The sequence below is a fragment of the Ylistrum balloti genome, unplaced genomic scaffold (assembly GCF_031769215.1).
Source record: "Ylistrum balloti isolate Yb309-2 unplaced genomic scaffold, AGI_CSIRO_Ybal_v1 Utg370360, whole genome shotgun sequence".
Lineage (NCBI taxonomy): Eukaryota > Metazoa > Mollusca > Bivalvia > Pectinida > Pectinidae > Ylistrum > Ylistrum balloti.
Window position 1 is genome coordinate 777,338 of NW_026782255.1, and position 22,310 is coordinate 799,647.

A 22,310-nucleotide genomic window follows, 5' to 3' on the forward strand; every position below is an offset into this window, starting at 1 on the left:
GTATCAGTTAGTGATGGATTTGGAAAAATGCTAGCTTTTATATTTCTGGGTATAAAATATCTAACAGATTGTGCTAAATTTCAATAGAAAAAGTTACAAGAAAAAAATGTTCCTAAAACCAGGGTACTATATATGACTAACACATGGGTACTATGTAGTGGGCATGAGTAAAGACAGGATGAGATTCACCCTGACTGACATAAACTGAATACAGCAAGTTTTTGTTTGATGGAACATATACATTAAATTTTACTGGCCTAGTTAGATATTACACAGCTTAACTCAAAACACAGGTTGTGTGGTAGGAAAATTATCAGATGAGAAGTGACTGCACCATGATAAGGCTTTTTAAACAAAGTCACACTCGCATACAAAAATCTCAATATTAACCAAAAGTCAAATAAAGAAAGTGACATCATTAAAAGGCCATATTATCTTATATCTGTAAAAGATTCCTTGTTCTTGTGATAAGAAAGTCATGTGGACTTCAGATTACCTTGCTAACTTCCTGGTCCAAAGCTGTGTTCCGGTTTTCCATATCTGTGCGTATCTTGATTTCCGTCTGGAGTTGAGCCTCAAGGCGATCTGTTGCGCCTTTGGAACGACTAACCTCCTGTAAATGGTTGTTAGTCTCCTGAGGACAAAACAAAGGCACATGTTGTCAATCATGTAAATACACAGTACAAATTCTCAAAGTTCCTTTGAAACAACAAAACCTACTTCCACATCAGCATGGTTTTATGAAAAACATTCCATGCCAATATTTCATCTGCCTTCCATTGCATTATTTATTCAGTAGCTTACAATATCACGATCATTTGTACGATCTCTGACCTGTTCCTTATCCCGGAGCTGTTCTCGAAGATGGCCCAGTTCCCTATTGGCAGCATCCAGTCTGTCTTGAGTACTCTCAACCTCTTTCTTGTGGTAAGCTTTCATGTCTCCCATTTCACTCTCCAACCTCGCTATTGTACTTTCATACTTTGCCTGAAAACACATACACAATGACATAACAGTATCTTGCCTATTTCAGCAAACTCCATATTCTGAAGCTTACTTTCTGATACTTTTTGAAAACAATTCTAATATAAGGCATGTGTGATGTCTCAATGCTGTAATGATACATTAATGATATATATCATAAGTAGTGAAATTATTATACTATTTTTCATTGTTAAATTAAATATAAACCACAAGCTTTTCTATAACTTTCCTTTAAAACGTAGAGTAAATTCAAACTGAATCATTAGGTTCAGATATCAGATTTGAAGACAAAAAACTCAAAATAATTCTTGTGGCATTTCTAATGAGTGAAAACAAAAAAAAAATTATTTAAAAACAGTAGCCCTCCAGTTACGAGTTTTATTAAATTCTTTTACAGCATTTCCTATAGCATCTGCCTCCAGCCTCATCAGGTAGGTCTGTTTTTTCTGGAGATCATCGCGGAGTTGTCGATTCTGTTTGGTGCTGTCCTCGAGGTCCTTTTCCACCTGTGTCACATGTAAACTACTCTGGTACTGCTTATCTGTAGGGTAAAGAAGAAACATGGCTAGACTAGAGATTACATCAGCATTCAACTGATCAGGCAGCGTATCTTATCGCTCTGTACTTTTTTCAAGACTTGTATCTCTGAAAAAACCTAAGTATATTTATAAGGTGCTTGATTCAATGGGAACCTTGAACTTCAATTTCCCGCAGTACTCAATGGCTGTCAAGTACCCACAACACTAGTAATCTTTATTTCCCAAATTTCCTTGGTTTATCCCAATTTTCTCCTGTCCTCGTTTTGTTGGAAACAATATCCTTGTTTTATTTAGATCCAACATTTATTTAGATTCGATCATTATTCATCATTTATCATTTATTTATCATTTATTTATCTTGATCATTTTCCTGGATAATTGTGACTTCTTTTTTTAAATTTTATTTCCCAGATTTTATCACTTCAAACCCTAGATAACCTTAACCTTTTCAATCCCATAGGGTTCATCACTGAAGCCTTAGTTAGAGGCCTTAAGCCTCAACATCCCAAAGTGAAGATTTTCTTGATTAAAACTTTAAATCTCATTTTTTTTCCTGGTTTTCATATCTTGGAGACCTTGAACATCAATTTTTCTGAATGCTTCATGGATTAATCTAGAACTTTGGGAATACTACCAATTGTGGAAGAAGGAGAATTTACGGGTAAATTTGAGAAAAGGAATAATTTTGGACGGCCCTTTATGGTCCAAAGCCGGATAGGGTAAAACTAGATGGCATACATGAAGACTACACAAACAAAATATGACAATGTTGAGGTTAGATTTATATTTCTCTTTCTTCGTAGCATGATTTAAAAACATGTTAAGTCAGAATATACTGATTAGCTCTGTTTTAGGGAAAATTTTCTCTATTTTGGGAAATTTTCCCATGTTTTTAGACTACATTTTCTTTATGGGGAATTTGTTTATATTCAGAAGGGAAAACAAACCACTTGAAGAATAGTACCCTTTCCTGGTAGTGAAATTTGTCTAGATTAATCCCTGTGCTTGTCATCATGGATAGGGACAATGTAGTGGTCTTTTTCTTGGTTTATCTGTAACTTTGTATTCCCTAAGAAGTCATTTTACTTGGAATACACGACCTGAATCTTCTCCAGCATTCAAAGAAATATTATTTATGAAGTAGAAAGCTAGAACATGTTATATGGTAAAATCTGTACATAACATATATACACTTGTTTATTAATACAATATGATTATTTACCTGAATTGCGCTGTTTATCTCTCTTTAACTGATCTTCCAGCCTCTGTATTTTTGACGTTGATTCCGATAACTGAAACAATAACAGTTAAAAATCAGAACAAGCTGCAATGATATTAGTAACGTATTTTCCTCAAAGTGATTTTGTAAAAACTAGACTTTAAATACTCAGTCACATTTGTCATAGACACATACAGTGTGTTTCTTACCTTACTATCTCCCTGTTGTCTGTTCCTTACCTTACTGGCTGTTTCCCCATTGTCTGTTCCTTACCTTACTGGCTGTTTCCCCGTTGTCCAGTTCCTTACCTTACTGGCTGTTTCCCCGTTGTCCAGTTCCTTACCTTACTGGCTGTTTCCCCGTTGTCCAGTTCCTTACCTTACTGGCTGTTTCCCCATTTTCCAGTTCCTTACCTTACTGGCTGTTTCCCCGTTGTCCAGTTCCTTACCTTACTGGCTGTTTCTCTGTTGTCCAGTTCCTTACCTTACTGACTGTTTCCCTGCTGTCAGTTCCTTACCTTACTGGCTGTTTCCCTGTTGTCCAGTTCCTTACCTTACTGGCTGTTTCCCTGTTGTCCAGTTCCAGCTGTTTGGAGAAATCTTCCAGAGAATGTATTTTATCCATATGTCTCTGCCTTTCGTCTTCATTGTACTTTGTAGACAGTCGCAGGTGTTCTAACTCTCTCTGGGCAGTGGTCAGTTCCTTCTTGAGAGTGTTCACTGTTCGACCATCTATTTCATTCTGTTTTACAGATTCATTCAACACCTTGATCTCATGCTCTTTGGCACTTTTCTCACGTGTTACAAGCTCTAATTCGTTGTTAGATTCTGCTAGGCGAATTTTTAAGGTTTCTATTTGTCGTTCGAGATTCTAGGAAACAAAACAAACAAAAATTTCCCTTAATAGTTGCACATTTTAAAATATTGATTCAGTTCATGTACAAAAAAACATGATGTGATCATATTTTTGACTCATTTTCATAATCAACTGATTGTATGTTAATTTTATCTCATGAACAACTTGGGTCATCCAGAGAAGTGGTTTCCCTATCTGTATTGTAGCAGATTACTACAACACTAAACAACAAACAGTCATTTGAATACCATCCAGAGCAGTAAAGGTCTTTTCGCAGGACACAAACACGTCAGCACAGACGGGACCGTTGAGGAATGCAAACCACTAATGGCAGGGAGTGTTGAACCACACACTTTGGATCTTTGCCTGAGGTTATCTATTTAGGTCAACACCTTATCCATAATTAATTAAGGACATGAACATTTGTTTTTGGTTTGTTCTGTTTTTTTTTTATAAAGGAAAGACAATTCTATGAAGGAGGATGCAAAATTTCATTTCACCTTCGAAATTTAAGGATGTTTTTTTCATTCAAAATGACCATGTGTAATATATTTGTAAAAATATGCTGTGTCAGCAAGATTTCAATCCCATCACATTATGATATTATTGATGACAGAAATCTTTACTAGGAAAGGCATTTTCTAGTTTTTATCAGTTTGATCTATATCTAAGTCATAGAGACCCCAGTATGGAGCAAGGTTTAACTTCAATACAAATTTTTTAAAAAGTTCCATTTTTTTAAAAATGTTTTTAATAAACAATGTTACAGGAAAGAAGCCCAAAGTTCTTATACATGAGAAAAATGGTGACATGTTCTTCTACCTTAATCATCGTCTTTAAAACCATACACCTGAACACACCTGATAAAGCAATACAAATTACTTTTATAATTTAGAGGGAACAGTAATTTGTATGAAGTGTTTTTTTTCAGACAATGGCATTTCTCATTTTGTTTTTGCTTTTTATCTTTTAAGAAGACTCACCTCTAGTTTTTGTGCATCAATCCTTTGATTAGCATTGTTGACCTCAGCCTGAAGACTTTGACCTTTCTCAATTTGCATTCTCTCCTGGAGGTCAATGGTTGTGGCCTTAACCTTCTGTAATTCCTAGTAAAATAAAACATCCACTTATGTCATAAATTTCCTTGCTACCTACAAAGTTTTCCACCTGTATACAGTCCCTACTCTATCAAGGACTTTTAACTTGAACCATATGTTCTTTGCTACCTACAAGGTTTTTCACCTATACAAATCTCTGCTCTATCTAACATGGATATTTAATTTGAACCAAATATTCTTTGCTACCTTCAAGGTTTTCCACCTGTATACAGTTCCTGCTATAATCTGCTGCGAAATCAGATATTTTTGTGGGGCATAATTTTCGCTTTTTCAAAAATTACTTTTTCATGTACACTTGATTTTTGAGGATCAATATTGCTAAATAGATCAGTAATCTCATAGCTGCTTTTTCACCTGATTTTCACTATGTACCTCATAACATTTACCTTTACACATAAACATTCTGACCATCACACCAACTGATGTACGATACATATTTAACATATCTTCTAATATTTCAATTTCAACTTTCCTGACATGTTAAATTTATAAACTGCTCACCCAATCCTTTCCTAACACTAATCCTTAGAAGTTTGACTGTATTAAGTAGCCCTATAAACCAGATATGAAGTTATCCCACCTTTTCATGTGTGTCCTGCATTGTTTGAATCTCATCTTGGGCAGCAAACAAATCATCTTGTAAAGCCTTCACACGATTTTCATAAGTTTTTAGCTGAAAATAGCCACAAAATAATGACAAACTGTTAGTAGTTTTAAAAATAAACAACACACAAACCAACAAAAACATGAATCCATCATACTATCATAAATATTAAGGTATTCATTCTTATGATATCCCCTTCTTCTATATTCTATTCATTTTTCATTTCATATACTTTGAAAAAAAAAAATTTTATTCTATTTTTTTTCTTTTTTTTTTTATAGTTTTGCAAGATTTTCTCACGATAAATATTTAGTTTTTACTGTTATCTTATCACTTGAGTCCATCCCTTTTCAATTTGTCATAATATCAATAATTATAAGTAGATTAGAGTAGTGGTGAATTCCCAAACTTGTAAATCCTTGATATGTACAACATACAGAATAACAATTAATACAATCAAATTTTAGCACAATGTATAATCATTTATACATAATGAGAACTGTTTTAAGTTTTTTCCAAAATAAACTAAGCACCCTGAAACTCATCAGGAAGGACCATAACATTGTATCACACTCTAAACCTTAGCTTTACAAGGATACTGATTTTTTGTTTGTTTGTTTTTTTGTTTGTTTTTTTTATTTTTTTAAGTTACAAAAATTTGCTTGTGACCTTTGCTCTACATCTTTGACCTGATGACTTGACCTGTATTAGTATTTCAAAATTGACCTTAAACTTTGAACTGATGACCTTGACTTATGGTTGCATGACCTTTTTATTTCAGTGAATGATATTTCATTATGCCGTAAGTACATACTGACGGCCTACATTCACGTATGAAATAATTTTTGTAGTACATAAATTATGATTTCTGTTTATGGTAATAGTGAACTTTGACCTCTGAACATGAAAGGTACTTTAAAGCTAGCACTTCCTTGAAGAAGTAATGAACTACCTAACAGGACTAGATGTATTTTGCATAAACCTTCTTTCTATTTAATAGAGATTTTGATCTCAGGACCTGAAGGGACAGAAACTGATACGATAAACAAACATACAGATGAACACTTTTCATACAGGCTTTGCCCCTATATGGGTTTATTTGAAGTTTTACTCCATATGTAAAAGGTAGATGAGGGTTGATTTTAGGTTAAACAAACGGCTGAAAGCCCGGCATTCAAAACATTACATCAAATTTAAATGTTAAAGATAGACAACTGTTACGAATTATTCAAGCGAAAAAAAATCATTGTTAATACACATATGCATTTTAATTAATTAATTTTTTATGTTTCAAACTTGCAACTTCCTGAGTCTGTTATAAATTACATTATACATTTTCAAAACACAACTGTTATTCTGGTTTGAATCAGGAATTTTCGTGATCAATCACCAGTAAGATGAAAAGTGATATTCCCTGTATTTAGCAAAAACAAAGCCTTGAACCTGATCCTGTCAAAAAACCTTCCGAAGTGATCAAGCATCTGGTTGAATGAGATTAGTTAACACTGTCACTTAAGCACTTATCAAAACATATCTTTTTTTTCTTCTTTTTTAAACTTTTTTAACGTTTAAATTTTTCTTAATGTATCATCATTGCAAAAAAGGTGATGTATGTCCTTCATATACTCGAGTATCAGTTGATCAGATAATCTGATTGACCATGAAATTACAACTAATTCCCAACACTAACCATTCCCCATAATAACCACCCCAGTATTTATTATTGTTTGGTAGAATCTCTACACCTGTTACCATATTCAACCCATTAAGAGCCCATATTTCTATAAGCACCCCTCCCCCACATTCATAGGCTCATAACAACATTCAAATCAGATTTGGATCTCACCATATGCACAATCAAAAATATTTTTGCATTCTGGTTAAGTAAATCTGGTCCCTTAAGCAACAGCAAAATATCTATAATTTTCACTTGTAATAAATCTTTCTGATGACTTACCTTGGCGTTGAGACTTTGCTGTAAATTGTCGTTATCCATCTTCTGATCCTCAATAACCTCCTCTAACTCATGAATTGTTGATTCTAACTTTAGACGTACGTTACGTTCCTTCTCTAGTTGTTCTCGCGTATCCTCCAATTCAAACTTCAGCCCTTCCAGTTCGTCTAATTCTTTTTCTAATAAAGATATTTCGTCCCTTTTTTCTTCAAACATTTGTTCGAATGTACCCTTCTCCAACAACTGATGTTCCAGTTCATTGATTTGCTGTGCCAGATTGTTTGCTTCATTGGCTTTTGTCTCTATGGCACTCTTGGTCTGACAGGTTTCGTTCAGAGTGCGCTCCAGTTCCTGTAGTTGATCCTGTAGTTCACTATTCTGTTCGTATTGTTCCTCTAGTAGAGTCTTTGATTTGCCAAGCTCAGCAAATGTTAGCTGGAGTTTTGACTTCAAATCTTCTACTTCTTTGTTATACCTTCAAAGGAGAAGTAATTCTTAGTTTTTTGTGATCAAATATTTTACAGACAATATCATTTCAGTCTGATACCAATCAGGAATGACTTGGTTGTTAAACTACTGAATGGTGGTATGATAGTGGGACAGTCTGATGACTGGATAGTGGGACAGTCTGATGACTGGCGACTGGACAGTAGGACAGTCTGATGACTGGATAGTGGGACAGTCTGATGACTCGTGACTGGATAGTGGGACAGTCTGATGACTGGTGACTGGACAGTGGGACAGTCTGATGACTGGTGACTGGACAGTGGGACAGTCTGATGACTAGATAGTAGGACCGTCTGATGACTAGATAGTGGGACAGTCTGATGACTGGTGACTGGACAGTGGGACAGTCTGATGACTGGATAGTGGGACAGTCTGATGACTGTTGACTGGATAGTGGGACAGTCTGATGACTGGTGACTGGATAGTGGGACAGTCTGATGACTGGTGACTGGATAGTGGGACAGTCTGATGACTGTTGACTGGATAGTGGGACAGTCTGATGACTGGTGACTGGATAGTGGGACAGTCTGATGACTGGTGACTGGATAGTGGGACAGTCTGATGACTGGTGACTGGATAGTGGGACAGTCTGATGACTGGTGACTGGATAGTGGGACAGTCTGATGACTGGTGACTGGATACTGGGACAGTCTGATGACTGGTGACTGGATAGTGGGACAGTCTGATGACTGTTGACTGGATAGTGGGACAGTCTGATGACTGTTGACTGGATAGTGGGACAGTCTGATGACTGGTGACTGGACAGTGGGACAGTCTGATGACTGGTGACTGGATAGTGGGACAGTCTGATGACTGTTGACTGGATAGTGGGACAGTCTGATGACTGGTGACTGGATAGTGGGACAGTCTGATGACTGGTGACTGGATAGTGGGACAGTCTGATGACTAGACAGTGGGACAGTATGATGACTGGTGTCTGGATAATGGGACAGTCTGATGACTGGTGATTGGACATTGGGACAGTCTGATGACTAGATAGTGGGACAGTCTGATGCCTGGTGACTGGACATTGGGACAGTCTGATGACTAGATAGTGGGACAGTCTGATGACTGGTGACTGGACATTGGGACAGTCTGATGACTGGTGACTAGACATTGGGACAGTCTGATGACTGGTGACTGGATAGTGGGACAGTCTGATGACTAGATAGTGGGACAGTCTAATGACTGGATACTGGGACAGTCTGATGACTGGTTACTGGATAGTGGGACAGTCTGATGACTGGTGACTGGATAGTGGGACAGTCTGATGACTAGATAGTGGGGCAGTCTGATGACTGGTGACTAGATAGTGGGACAGTCTGATGACTGGTGACTAGATAGTGGGACAGTCTGATGACTGGTGACTGGATAGTGGGACAGTCTGATGACTAGACAGTGGGACAGTATGATGACTGGTGTCTGGATAATGGGACAGTCTGATGACTGGTGATTGGACATTGGGACAGTCTGATGACTAGATAGTGGGACAGTCTGATGCCTGGTGACTGGACATTGGGACAGTCTGATGACTAGATAGTGGGACAGTCTGATGACTGGTGACTGGACATTGGGACAGTCTGATGACTGGTGACTAGACAGTGGGACAGTCTGATGACTGGTGACTAGACATTGGGACAGTCTGATGACTGGTGACTGGATAGTGGGACAGTCTGATGACTAGATAGTGGGACAGTCTAATGACTGGATACTGGGACAGTCTGATGACTGGTTACTGGATAGTGGGACAGTCTGATGACTGGTGACTGGATAGTGGGACAGTCTGATGACTAGATAGTGGGGCAGTCTGATGACTGGTGACTGGATAGTGGGACAGTCTGATGACTGGTGACTAGATAGTGGGACAGTCTGATGACTGGTGACTGGATAGTGGGACAGTCTGATGACTAGACAGTGGGACAGTATGATGACTGGTGTCTGGATAATGGGACAGTCTGATGACTGGTGATTGGACATTGGGACAGTCTGATGACTAGATAGTGGGACAGTCTGATGCCTGGTGACTGGACAGTGGGACAGTCTGATGACTGGATAGTGGGACAGTCTGATGACTGGTGACTGGATAGTGGGACAGTCTGATGACTGGTGACTGGATAGTGGGACAGTCTGATGACTAGATAGTGGGACAGTCTGATGACTAGATAGTGGGACAGTCTGATGACTAGATAGTGGGACAGTCTGATGACTGGATACTGGGACAGTCTGATGACTGGTGACTGGATAGTGGGACAGTCTGATGACTAGATAGTGGGGCAGTCTGATGACTGGTGACTAGATAGTGGGACAGTCTGATGACTGGTGACTAGATAGTGGGACAGTCTGATGACTAGAAATCAGGACTATATAAACTACATACCTATCATTGGCTTCATCATGCTGGTGTTGTAAATCATTCTGTAATAAAAAACAAATAAGAATTTAAATCAGTTCAAAAAGGACATGACGATCGTGTAAAAAGCTAAAACTTGGAAAGGCTTAATATAATGTTAAACAAGGCCACAACGTACTTAGTGATTATGCTACCTTAAACCAAAGCATTACCATCAAAGTGATTCAAGTGGTGCCTAGTGTCACTCCCGATCTGTTATTATGAACACTTAGACATTAGACTATAGAAGTCTGGAAAATTTTATCTGATTCTTATTTTACATCATTTTCTGCTTCAAACAGTACATCAGTAAAAGATAAAATTCTGCAGTTTTAGAATATTTTTAAAAATCCATGAAGAACACGAAGAGTGACTTCATTCCTGGGGGGAAATCAGTTATAATTATATACATTGCTTAAATTCCATTGAACATTTTCATATTCATGAAAATCATGTTTATTTAAAAAAAAAATGAAATGATCTGATCAGAGAATCTACCCATTATCCATGTCATCTACAGAAGGTGAAACTTGTCATCTACAGTAGGTGAAACTTGTCATCTACAGAAGGTGAAACTTGTCATCTACAGAAGGTGAAACTTGTCATCTACAGTAGGTGAAACTTGTCATCTACAGAAGGTGAAACTTGTCATCTACAGTAGGTGAAACTTGTCATCTACAGTAGGTGAAACTTGTCATCTACAGAAGGTGAAACTTGTCATCTACAGAAGGTGAAACTTGTCATCTACAGTAGGTGAAACTTGTCATCTACAGAAGGTGAAACTTGTCATCTACAGAAGGTGAAACTTGTCATCTACAGTAGGTGAAACTTGTCATCTACAGTAGGTGAAACTTGTCATCTACAGAAGGTGAAACTTGGTGAAACTTGTCATCTACGGTAGGTGAAATTTGTAATCTACAGTAGGTGAAACTTGTCATCTACAGTAGGTGAAACTTGTCATCTACAGAAGGTGAAACTTGGTGAAACTTGTCATCTACGGTAGGTGAAATTTGTAATCTACAGTAGGTGAAACTTGTCATCTACAGTAGGTGAAACTTGTCATCGACAGTAGGTGAAATTTGTAATCTACAGTAGGTGAAACAAGTATCTTACCATTACCCAGCTAGGGGCATTCACCCTAATTTACATCTACTGACGGTGATCACTACAGGAATAGGTGAGTATGTGTGGATTATGTACAATGTATACAAACAACATGCAACATATATGGTTATGTTAGATGAAGCAAATCATGCTTTATACACAGCACATGTTACTACTGATCATAATGTTGGTTAGAATGGATTTGTTTTTATGGAAGTTGGGGAAGGGTGGGGTGGGGGGTACACTAAGACACTTATGAATACTAGAAAGATGAATCTAGCTTACATCTTACATTGTATGATATGATTGTGACAATATCAGATGCCCGGAGACCTCAAAATGATATTTGAAATGCAAAATGCATATTTACAGACAGATATCTACAGACTGAGATGTGTATTTCATTAAATTTTCTGTGCTGTACAATCTTGCATCACTCAATTCACTGCATGAAGTTTACTTCAGGCTACACAAATTGACATTCAATGTACTTAATACCAAATATGTGGAGAGATGTGGTGAATTCCCTATTTACATAAGTCCATTAGACTCTTACACAGTTTAAATTTAGACGATTAAAATGTGCTTAAGTGAGTATGAAAATAAATTTCAAATGTGCAAGGTGTAGCGCTAATGAATAAAATGTGCATAAACACTACGGAATGAGAAAGTCTGAAAGAATATTGTCTCGGGTCTTACCAGCTTCTGATTCAAATCCCCTTCCACTTTCTTGCTGTGCTCTAAATCAGTACTTAGCGAGTTAACTTCTTTAGAGAGTTTTTGGTTTTGGTCCTTGACATGAGCCAATATAATCTAATGAAAAGGCAAAAGTAATCCTAGATTGAATTCAAATGTTCAGCCATTTTTCTCTATCATTAAACAAGAATACACTGCAATCGTAAACACATGAGTTAAAGAAAGAATTGTTTGATACCTGGTTAGCTTCAACGGTTCTTACAGTGGACCAAACAAACACTTCACCAAATACAATATCTATTTATTGAAAAATATATTTTCTCAAAAACATAATGAAGAATTTTAATTCAAATAGAAATAATTATTAAATTTAACATCATATATATATCGTAATTTCAATTTTGATCTAAATTAAATTAAATTTTGATCAAATTTTAATCAAATTTCAGTTTTGAGTTTAACAGAAATAATTATTAAATTAATCATAATATACAAATTGTACTTTTAATTTTGATTTAAATTGAATTAAATTCTAACCAAATTTAAATAAAATTTTAATTTTAATGAAAATAAATGTTAGATTTAATATCATAAACAAATTGTAATTTAAATTTTGACTTGAAATGAATTAAATTTTAATCAAATTTAAATGAAATTTTAATTCTAATGAAAATAAATATTAGATTTAATATCATAAACAAATTTTAATTTTAATTTTGACTTGAAATGAATTAAAATTTGTTGTAATTTAAACTTTAATTTCAAAAGAAATAATTATTGGAGTTAACATTATATATATATGTATATAAATATGTACCATATCCGTAAAACATTGTTTCATACCACACATAAAAATATCTCTAAATTTCCATACTTTATGCATTTTTTTTAAGATCAGGATGTCTTATTATATCTTATATTGTCAATTATTCATGATAATAAAAATATCCTGTTATTATCATATTCCTGATAATGTAATGTTTTACCTAGTTAAAGATAACAAGTACAGCTGACTTTTGGTGTAAATCTCATCCTGTGCAGTGTCTGTATATTTCTGTACAATAGTCGTTTGTCCTTATACAAAGTAGGATAACAAAATCAAACAAAAGTTTGTAAACAATTTTCATTTTTGAAATGTTTCAATAATTTTTGAAGATAATTTAAGAATCAATTATCTATCAGTTGAAGTGCAATGTCTTTCTAACCAGGATTTTTAACAATTATTTCTTTAACTGATCATTAAAAATAAAGCAATATTATATAAGTCAATTTACATGATTAGTAAATTATAAATAAATATATATATATATATATATATGTACATTTCTGATAAAATAAGTAATTTCATACACAAGATTCGCAATAAGAAATACAGTATCATAAACTGTGTATGAAAAAATTCTTTTTAAGTTATAAAAATTAATATCTACTTTTATATATTTTTTAATCTTCTGTACATCATCTTCTAAATCAAATTCAAATCCCTTGCTGTAATTTAACCATCAAATAAATACAGGTTATAAATTATGTCTGAAGTTCCTGTAATGACAAACTGTATTCACTATCTTTTCAGTATCTTGTAATTTAACTTGTAGTTTAACTATTTTCTAAATATCCAAAGTAATATATATCAAAGGGAGGTAACCAATCCTGGACCATTACATCAAGGTGTGGAGATTATTAAACATGATAAGGCATACACTGAAAATCAAAGGATCACATCAAAATGTCATTTAAAAACACAAATTATCTGGTTGGAGATTCATAAACTGATCACACATTGGATAAAGGACACATGCAAGTACATACATATTGGACTTTGAATAAGTTTTCATTTCATACGAGATTTTATGCAGCGAATCAAAGAAGTTTTTATTTTTGCTCGCCTTTGAGAGAAAAAAATTCAAACTTCAAGATGAGTCTCATAAAATCTCATATAAAATAAAATTAAAGACATTTTTTTCACATAAATCAAGAAGTCAATTCTATCAGGTTTCAAAATCCAAATGTGAAAGAAAAATCAAAACGCGCAGTCATTTTGTTATGCAAATTTCAATTCAATTAATGTCATGGATCATATTACGACGCCTCAATCAATCTCTGAATGGCTAAGCCGATGTAGAATACTCCAGGGAATGAAACCTATGTTAAACTGTTACAGTATGGTGACTTCAGTAGGTAACTGGTGACTTATGTGATCAAATGCAGTATTACACAAAAATGTTGTCAAGACACATATGGAGGGAATTTTGAAACATTTAAATTATGAAATCATGTAAATGAATTTGGTGCATTTTAAATACTTCAAGTCTCTAAGTTCTATATAGGCAATATCTGACTTTTTTACTATAGAGAATGTTTTGTATCAAAATATTCTATGATTCAACTTTGTAATATCTTTTTTAGGGTTACCGGGTACATGCAGTATCTAACCATTCTCAGTTTGACAGGATTCTAGTATATAAATAAAAATAAAGAGTGAATAGAAAAGTTTGTTTTTTTTTTATAGAGAATATTATTTAAAGAGGTATATACATATGTTGTGTAGTGTATATTCAGTTGAAAGTTGATAATTAACATATTAATTTCTATTCTACATTTATATCTCAGATTTGTAGTAAAGTATAGATTTTCGTAGAATTAATGCTTATATCAAACAGAAATTTATTATTTTTGAAAATAATATAATTTTTTTCATGTTGGATACAATGTATTTAGTGGAAATGGCTATAGAGAAATTATAACTTTTATGATTGTGATACTATTTATAGAATAAATGTTTTTTTTAAAAAGCATATGATTTTAGAAAAATATATTCATATAAATAGCATTAGATATGAATTTCTTCATCATTTAAGTTAAATATGAGTCACTGAAGGGTAAAAAGCATTAGAAGGTTATAATCAGCATTACATACAGTTTGAAATTGTTTTTAAAGAATATTATAATTAGCTAGTCTAGCTCAGGATAGATTTTATATGGACAATTACTGACCCTTTCAATATTCCTTTTAATGTGTTTAATTTAAGCATCTCATTTAAAGTTACATTTCTTCAGATCGAAAAAAAAAAATCTCTCCATATTTACTTTTCAGATTCCTTAAGATTTTTAAAATTGATTTTTTAAAGTCAAATGAAGTGAAAAAAATAGGTAAAAAATATACAACTGAAAAATTTTTTTTTTTTTTTAATATGATATTGTAAATAAGAGGTAGTATAAAGATACCAAATTATTTTTCTGAGAAATAGTTCCTTGGGTTTATAATGAAAATGATCATGATGAAACAGAAAAGTTAGCAGTATGTAACTGTATGAAGCGTTAGTCAAGGACTATTGAAAGGGTTGTTTTATTTAAGGTTTTATATCAAAAATATCATCACAACTTACAACATTAGGCTGAAAACAGAAGATCAAGGGAAAAAAACATACAAAGATTTGGACTATAAGTTACACACTGGTATGTGAAAGAAATTTACATGTTACGTCAAATTATTCAAACTTCTAATACATTAATAAATTGAGGCCAAACTTTTGCACACATTACAAACTGCTTAGAGTTATCTCCCTTCAGCCAAAATATGTCTCTGATTGTATGTATTGATTTCATTATAGGTGAACAAGGCCAGACTGCATTTACATGAAATGAGTTTCTCATCATTAAATAGACATGAATACACATATATAAAGAATATTGTAAACCAATTTACAGTAAGACTATATGATATCAAGTTAGAATATACACCATATAATATATAATTTGCATGTGCACATTATAATGCACCAAACTGCATGTAAAATTTGATTTTTTAAATTTTTGATTATGCATTTTCTCCTGTGGGATTTGCATATTAGAAATACAATTTAAATTTAAAGTATACTGTTAAATGAGTACCTCTTGTCCTGGATCTAGAAAACATTTTGAATGTCTTGAATTCATGATGTGTTGTAAACATTCGCTAGATCAATTTCTTTTTTTTAATATTTTGAATCTAGAAGCATGGTTGAAATTATGAATAAACAAACAAGATCATTAGAATACAAAACATCTGTCAAAAATACAAAGAATTTTTAGGCTCCCAATTAAATGAGAAAATATTTAAAAAAAAAAAAAAACAAACAAACAAACAAAAAAAAATGAAAAAAAAAAAAAGAAAGAAATATCTCGAAGTAAGAACTAAATTTCCTAAACCACCATTAACACGATCCATTAGCATGATAACGATTACCCATAATACTTACATCTTGTTTCGCTACTTCCTGTCCTTCACGTTTGAGATTCTCTAGTTCCTTATACGTCATCTCCAGTCGATTAAGTAAATCTTTGTTTTCCTTTGTAAGAACTTCCGTGTTACTTTTCAAACTTTCTAATTCTGTCGTTGCACTATCTAATAATCCTAATGTCCGTGAAAGTTCTTCAGATTGTTTTTGAAATTCACTTTGATCAGCAGTTTTCCCTAGTTCGAATTTCAGTGTATGTAACTGATTGGTGAGTTCTATTTCACTCTTACTCATCATCAACTTCTCTTCAAATAACTCTTCCTTCTCCACACAAACTTCGTCAAATTCTTTTTTCAATGTACCAAGTTCTTCTGTTAGTTGATTTTTCTCTGACGACAAAATGTCCACAATTTCCTGAAATAACATTAAAAAAAGATAATGATCTATTTGATTACTTGAATGAATTCTCTGTTAAACATTTCTTTATCCATATTTTGGCCTTAGGACAGTGAAACAGTGTATCTTAGGTGTAAGTCTCAAGATTTCGCTAACAATAAAACAAGGATTTGACTGAAGTAATGGTGTGTGTGGCCAACAAACTATAAGGAACGGAAATTTTCAATTTAAATTAAGTTTAACCATTCCTACAGATTTTTTTTCCCTTATGAAACCAATCTTCTTCATTTAATACTAGCCATCTTGACCTTTAACCTTAGTGCTAGACATGTTGACCTTTAACCTTAGTACTAGACATCTTGACATTTAACCTCAGTACTAGCCATCTTGACCTTTAACCTTAGTACTAGTCATCTTGACATTTAACCTCAGTACTAGCCATCTTGAACTTTAACCTTAGTGCTAGACATGTTGACCTTTAACCTTAGTACTAGTCATCTTGACATTTAACCTTAGTACTAGCCATCTTGAACTTTAACCTTAGTGCTAGACATGTTGACCTTTAACCTTAGTACTAGTCATCTTGACATTTAACCTCAGTACTAGCCATCTTGACCTTTAACCTTAGTACTAAACATTTTGACCTTTATTCTTTAGAACTGAAAAACAAATCCAAAGGAAGTCATTTTAATGAATATGAAATAGGAAGTATGAAGAGGGTCACAATTCAATCAAGTTATCAACTGGTATTTAGAGCAGCCTTAACCTTTGACCTGCTGACCTAAATTGCAATACAAAGCATGAATTCAATAAGAAAGTACATGTACTGTAATTATATTTTATAAAGGTTTGAGTTTCGTCTGGGTATTGTCTGAGAACTTTCCTGTAGACATCAAAACAAGACAAAATAAAAAAACATGAAAACCACACAAATGTCACCATAATTCTTCATATTTACAATATGTGTGTATAAGATATAAATTATATAAACTTCATGTAAAAATTAAAATAAAATGTTTTCTAAATTTTGACTTAAACTTTAAAAACTTTAATCATGATCAGTGTTTCGGGGCCTTGATCAGAAGTGTGATATAGAACCGGCACAAAGCCTGGAAAGTTAATTTAGTATGATCTATTACAGCAATAAAACTGATCCCGAGCACACCGCTAATATAGCACCGATATTTACGACTTACATAGTAATCCATACTACAATATGTCACAGAATAATTAAAGGTCACATTTTAATACTTTAATCTGTGGTTAACCCCAGTACTTTGAATTTCTTTTCAGTTTTTCACAACACTAACTACAGAATTTAAACGGAGCCTTTACCAACAGAAAACAGCTAACAAATAAAAATAATGAAAATAAAAAACTGTTATTAAAAGATTGTTTTTCCCTTCTGGTTGTAAAGCTACATCAGATAATTTGTATTTTAAAATACATAAGATCTCCATTGTTACTGAAGATTTACTACTGAGCACTGAAATACATACCCAGGTATTTACAATGTAACAGCTAACAAATAAAAATAATGAAAATAAAAAACTGTTATTAAAAGATTGTTTTTCCCTTCTGGTTGTAAAGCTGATTTTTGAAATACATCAGATAATTTGTATTTTTAAGAGATGACAGCACTTTTATGTATATATAATGTACATTACAAGGTAATGAAAAAAACAAAAGGAGTTCATACAAAAAAAGTCATACAAATACAGTGTATCTCATGTCATACAAATACAGTGTATCTCATGTCATACAAATACAGTGTATCTCATGTCATACAAATACAGTGTATCTCATGTCATACAAATACAGTGTATCTTTGTACAAATACAGTTTTTATTTTAAATTTTCTTTACCTATATATTTATTTCATTTTATTTTACTAAAATCCAGTATTTTTTGTTTGGTTGTTTTTCTGGGTTTTTTTTCTCCTTGTGTTTGTTATTTTTAGTGGGGTTGGGGATGGAATGGGAGTGAGAGTTGATGGTGAGGGAGGTGGTTGGTGGAGGAGGTTGGCTTACGAAGGGGGAGGTCAAGGAGAGGTGTAAGAAGGGAGGGGATGGGGGAGGTTAAGTTTGTAAAAAGGAGGCCAATGAAACAGGAATGTTATGCTACCTTATCCCTCCTATATAGTAACAGAAAATTTAATCTTCTGTCTAACTGAATTATGATACATTATCAAATATTTCATCCTTAAGTTGATTGTTCAATTAAATTTTCTCCTATTTTTATCTTCACTAAGTACTCGTCATTTGAAAAAAAAATGTTCTCCAACTTTAATACTTTTAAATTTAAATCAAATGATAGGAATTAAGTTTCAGGAATTTATGTTGAATAGTAAATCATCTTGTCGTCCAACCATTAGAATCTTAAATCACATACCTGATGTACAATTACACACTTGTAAAAGTGCCAAGTCAAATTAAATGAATATGTATATATATCATCATTATGTTGTAGAATATGTTATCAGTGGTGTGTATTTAATATGTGAGAAGATTTTATTTCAGGATTCACATGATTTAAATTATCTCTACGATAAAGTAAAAAGTTCCGACCGTATCAATAATCTTACGATTTCAAACAATTTACACGAATAACGGTGTATCAGATGACATCAGTAAGACAAGTTAAATTGAAGCTATAAAGCAACTCTTTCAAACATATATCGATCGCATTTAAATTTCTAATTCTTTAAACCTTTTGATATTTTTTATTTCAATTCACATCTAACAAATGTACTTTTTATTACATATGAAAGTATGATTTAAAATCCAAAACACTTAGAAAGAACTAAGAACTAAAATGGCACTATTTTTGAAATGAAACACATTTTACTGACTGGTTTAGTTGTTGGAGTCCTTTCATTAAGCATTTTCTCAAACAGTAGCTCATCATTACGAATTGTATAATGAGACATTAGTCAAAAAAATTTGTCCCATGTAATAATGTGGATATAAACGTCGTAACAAACAGACAAGTAAAAACATAACAGGTGCGCCTACGTCTGGACAAAAAATCACTTGCCTTATAACGGCACGCTACCAATGATAAAATAACATAATGAACCGTGTGATGACGTAATTCAATCTACTCTAGACTTATAGAGGGTAAGAAATTCTACAGGTCATTGCTTGTTCAGATATCATGTTATCATTTTGCCTCTTCATAAATTTCTCAGTTGAAGGGTGCAAAAATATCATCACTACAAACATGGCCTGGTATTTCTAATACAACTTCAATCAATGATGTGTCATGCTCGGTTGAAAAGTTACAACAGGAAAACGTCTATGATAAATGAGGACGACACAAGAAAACATTACCAAATACAAAAGTGTGTACAATAATGACACCAGTCAGTGTGTTCCCCTCGTTCATCACTATCGCGTAATATCACTCAAAGCAAAGGTAACCCGACTACCCACAAGATTATCAAATTTACTCCATCAGAGTAAACAAATATAACAACAAGAGGCCCATTGTTCCTGTACTGTTAACTTGTTAACTAAATCGTTTAAAAGTGGGTCAAGGTCATTCCTTTGAAGTATTAAACCTGCATGCTAGTTACCTGGCAGTAATACTTGAAAGTAATGATTATTGCGAATGTGTTGCAAGGAAAATATTGATGTCAAACTGATTAATGACATCGCATTATCAAATTCTCTTGCCTTTCTGGCATGTAAGCAAAAGTATAGTTTGATATCATCTGAACTTAAACTATTGAAATCAAAACATCTGTAGATTGAAAATGATATCATGTTCAGCACCAATATACTGATCAGAAATAACACCAAGTTTATCTACATGTACAATAATAAACAACATCACAATTTTTCGAAGACTATACCAATCAGAGAAAACCACCTTTAAACTGCCAGATGCCTGGAGCTCCGCTCGGAGAGTTTTCATCTCATTTTCCGTGGAGTTCAGACTCTCCCTCATTTTTTCCCTCTCCGCTGTTATCTCATCGATATTACCCTGGAAAAAAAAAAATGTCCCCATCAAGATTTCATTTCATACATCAAAATAAATCTGTAAAAAAAAATTGCTGATCTTACAAAACCACTCAAATTTGGTTTATAGTCTTTTCCATAATAAAAGCATGTTAACTTCCCATAAAGAAACAAATCTATTTCAACTGAATCCCCCTTGATTTAAATTACATAAGAAATTGAAGGACAGATCTTTTAAAAATGTCGGACATGACAATTTTAAAGATTACATCGCCAACGTGTGTAGATTTAATCTTTTAAAAATCAAAAGGCCCTCTTCTGAAATGACAGATTTATCTTTATTTCTAAAGATCTGATCAAAGTTTACCAAAATTAGAACTAACACACACTCAGCGATTACAACTGCAGAAAAGTGTTTAAATGCTCCCAATTAGTCACCTCGTAGCCAATTAGAACTCATAGATGACTGAATTAACTCCTTCAGAAACCATATCACATGATCTTAGCTGTCAAAAAGGTCTTTAACATCTCCCATTATTCGAATCCACCATTACCTACCTCAGCTTCATCAAGTTGTTGTTCTGCTTCCTCAATCTCACTTTTCAGACTTCTGTTTTTCATCTGTAGCTGTTGATAAAGGCTTTGGGTTTTCGCCAGCTCCTCTTCAACACTCTTCAACTATTTATGACAAAGATAAAGTAATAAATAAATGGAAATTGCTTTATCAGTGATAAAGAAGCTAAACCTTATATCATGCCTTATGATATTTTAAGTCATTACATGAATCTGTACCTAGCTTATAAGATGTAAACTTCCAGGATTCTGTTTCGCGGACAATTTCCTTCAAGAGTTTAATTAGGTCAAAATGTTTATGTCTTTCAAATCAAACGATAACATGGAGCTGATAAACTATTCCAGGAGCCCCTGTGGAGCCAGCAAGTCCAAACCAAGCCAAGTAAAAATTGTCAATTTATTAAAAATTTGAATGAAACAAAATTATTTGCCACTTTCACCAAATTGTGTTTTTGCGTTACAAAAATCATCTAATTTTGACTCACTTTCTGAGTCATTTCTTCACTGGCAGTTTCCAAGGTCCTGATTTGAGATTTCAGAGTCAGGAGTTCTCCTTCTAGCTTGGTTTTTTCTTGAATGATGTTCCGCAGAGCCACATCATTAGGCATGCGAGCTGGACTTGGAGGACGCCCCACTCGAGGAGTCGATGCTCGTGAATCTAGAACCAAAAATGCGACAGAAAATTGATCTCTGATTCAACACAATATCAAAATGCACTGTTTCAATAAGGAACCTCCATTAAAACTAATAGCTCATTTTGTATTATTAATCAATCACTTTTCCTAAAAGTTAAGATCTTCAGGTAGACTTGGTGTAAATAATGTAATATTTTCTATTTCAACTTAATATCTAATAAGGTTTCACATCTGTTACATGAAGTAAAAAAAATAATTTCTAATGCAACCGTGAAGTAGATAATTTTGTCTACAGAAATACTGTTAATGTGTCAAATTTTGCAGAAGATTTTTCCTCTTGCAGCAAACGTTATTGAAAAATTCACACCATCTTTTCAAGAGATGTGTTCCAGAAATTAAATGAATCGACAGATTCAAATTTTAAACAAAGCATTTAACAGATCTAACACTGACAATTATAGTTAAAGTATTGAAAATACGAGGGTGCACAATTTATTGGTTGTATACTAAAAAAAATGGAAACTTTGAATAACCAAACCAACTTGTCCAACTGTAATT

At 33.5% G+C, this 22,310-nt stretch overlaps 1 protein-coding gene across 1 annotated transcript in view; it reads right to left on the bottom strand.

Moving 5' to 3' along the window:
• LOC132553863 (myosin-2 heavy chain-like) overlaps nt 1–22,310 on the bottom strand; it is a 64,959-nt gene that overhangs the window by 21,455 nt on the left and 21,194 nt on the right. The window contains exons 7-21 of the mRNA XM_060218145.1: nt 21,603–21,775; nt 21,103–21,222; nt 20,456–20,569; nt 16,208–16,600; nt 15,356–15,364; nt 11,973–12,086; nt 10,158–10,195; nt 7,277–7,748; nt 5,296–5,388; nt 4,581–4,703; nt 3,295–3,612; nt 2,746–2,815; nt 1,380–1,525; nt 835–987; nt 497–634 (exon numbers count right to left, since the gene is read on the bottom strand). Coding sequence (XP_060074128.1) covers nt 497–634; nt 835–987; nt 1,380–1,525; nt 2,746–2,815; nt 3,295–3,612; nt 4,581–4,703; nt 5,296–5,388; nt 7,277–7,748; nt 10,158–10,195; nt 11,973–12,086; nt 15,356–15,364; nt 16,208–16,600; nt 20,456–20,569; nt 21,103–21,222; nt 21,603–21,775 — 2,474 coding nt within the window. The remainder of the gene's footprint in view (nt 1–496; nt 635–834; nt 988–1,379; nt 1,526–2,745; nt 2,816–3,294; nt 3,613–4,580; nt 4,704–5,295; nt 5,389–7,276; nt 7,749–10,157; nt 10,196–11,972; nt 12,087–15,355; nt 15,365–16,207; nt 16,601–20,455; nt 20,570–21,102; nt 21,223–21,602; nt 21,776–22,310) is intronic.